The sequence below is a fragment of the Protobothrops mucrosquamatus genome, unplaced genomic scaffold (genome assembly GCF_001527695.2).
Source record: "Protobothrops mucrosquamatus isolate PMUCROS unplaced genomic scaffold, P.Mucros_1.0 scaffold23790, whole genome shotgun sequence".
Lineage (NCBI taxonomy): Eukaryota > Metazoa > Chordata > Lepidosauria > Squamata > Viperidae > Protobothrops > Protobothrops mucrosquamatus.
In genome coordinates, this window is record NW_015409540.1 from 1 (window position 1) to 2,098 (window position 2,098).

At 50.7% G+C, this 2,098-nt stretch overlaps 1 protein-coding gene across 1 annotated transcript; it reads right to left on the minus strand.

The window, feature by feature from the left end:
* Positions 1–1,401: 1,401 nt before the first annotated feature.
* Positions 1,402–2,090, minus strand: LOC114923838 (chromatin assembly factor 1 subunit A-like; the record flags this gene model as incomplete). Its single annotated transcript, XM_029287173.1, has 1 exon — positions 1,402–2,090. A coding segment is annotated over one exon (689 nt), but the record flags the coding sequence as incomplete, so codon positions are not given.
* Positions 2,091–2,098: the final 8 nt, after the last annotated feature.

Consider the following 2,098-nt stretch of genomic DNA (forward strand, 5'->3'; position numbering starts at 1 on the left):
TGGTGCTGGAGAAGACTCCTGCGAGTCCCCTGGACTGCAAGGCGATCCAACCGGTCAGTCCTAGAGGAGATCAACCCCGACTGCTCTTTAGAAGGCCAGATCCTGAAGTTGAAACTCAAGTACTTTGGCCACCTAATGAGAAGGAAGGACTCACTGGAGAAGAGCCTAATGCTGGGAAAGATGGAGGGCAATAGAAGAAAGGGACGACAGAGAAGGAGGTGGCTGGATGGAGTCACTGAAGCAGTGGGCGTGACCTTAAATGGACTCCAGAAGATGGTAGAGGACAGGAAGGCCTGGAGAAACGTTGTCCATGGGGTCACAAGGGGTCGGACACAACTTCGCAACTAACAAGAAATTAATTATTGATTGTTTAAATATATGAACTCAGACAACACGCTGTTTACTAAGCACTAAAGATTGTTATTATAAAAAAAATCAATAAAATATATTTTTTTTTAAAAAAAGTCGCAAAATGGGATCACGTGACCCTCAGGACGCTGCAACCATCACAAATATGAGCCTGTTGCCAAGTATCTAAATTTTGATCACGTGACTGGCGCCGCAATGCTTGTGTGAAAAACCGTCACAAGTCACTTTTTTCAGCGCTGTTGTAACTTCAAACAGTGACTAAAGGAAGGCTTTTCAACCAGTGGTACGGGTACCACCTGTGGTACATTGGCACCTGGCAGGCGGTACGCGACCATCCTAGAAAAGTGGTAGCAGGGGAGGGGAATGAGCTGAACCGGTGGCAGCACCGCACAAGCCTGAGCGAGAGACGGCTGGAGCTGCAGGGCTGTCAGGGCTCAGCGGAAGCGCCAGGATCAGCACCAAGCTCCAGCTGGAGCTCAGCGCTGATCCTGGCGCTTCTGCTGAGCCCAGAAGAAGCGCCGATCAGCTGGAACGTTGCAGCATTTCCAGGGTCTTGTGATTTACATTCAGATGCTTGGCAACTGATTCATATTTATGACGGTCACGGTGCCCCAGGGTCATGTGAAGTGACCAAAACCTGCTGCAACCACCCAGCAGACGGGAGGAAATAAAAACCAAACACCCCCCCACCCCACCCCCACTGCCAATCCTCAACAGAAATGCTCACAACAATGAAAACCTCGGACAGGAGGAAGAGCGTCGCCGGGTGGGCAGGCAGGTGTCTTGCTCGGCTGTGGCTTGGGGGGCACTTTTTTCAGTGCCATTGTAACTTCGAACAATCACTAAGCGAACTGTTGTAAGTCGAGGACTACCTGTACTTTGTCACTTTTTTCCTTTTTTGGGGGGGGGGTCATCATGTTTTTGACCCCTTGCTAGGCGACTGGTGGTACTCGGATATTGCCATATCCTAAAAGTGGTACAATGGGTGAAAAGGTTGAAAAGCCCTGGACTAAAGGACCCCGATATATTTACCCGGATGTGGCTTTCCTGAAGCGGATACCAACCTTCCAAATCGGCGTTGAAGCAGCTATCGGAGTGACGTCGTGCTCCTTGGTCGCCTCAGGAGAGCTGGTGAGGGAGAGAGAACTTGAGGAAGAATTTGTAGACGGCGTGTCCTCCTCTTCCGGACAAGACTCCATGGTTTCGTTTTCAGACGTCACGCTCCTTTCCAAAGCTGCAGCTTGAGGAGATCTGGTGGCCAAGATGTCCTCCAGAACCACGACCGGCATTTTCCGTTCAAATATGACATTCGGAGGTTTGTCCTCCTTGCAAACACTGGTTTCGTTCCCAGCGGACCCCGTACTTGGAAGTTCCTTATCTGTTACGTCTAAGCCAGTTTCTAAACAAGGATCTCCCTGGGTGTCACAAGAGGAATTTGGGGAACCAGCCTGGCCTCCTTTCTCCTTCGGGGTTTCCCCCAAAGATGCTACTCTGACGTTGGGCTTGGTGCCACCCGTGTTATCATTCGGTCTGTGAGGAGGGTCGTCCGTCAGGTCTATGAAGAGCCGAGACGGACTCGCCTCCTTTCTTTTACTTTTCTGCACAAAGTTATCCAGAGGGCCCTTGCCGTTAACCAGTTTTGCAACGTGGGATTCCGATTCTTCCTCACAACTGTTTTCCACATTGTCCGACAATGGGTGCGGTGAGGCGGGGTGGGGTGTGTTTTGAT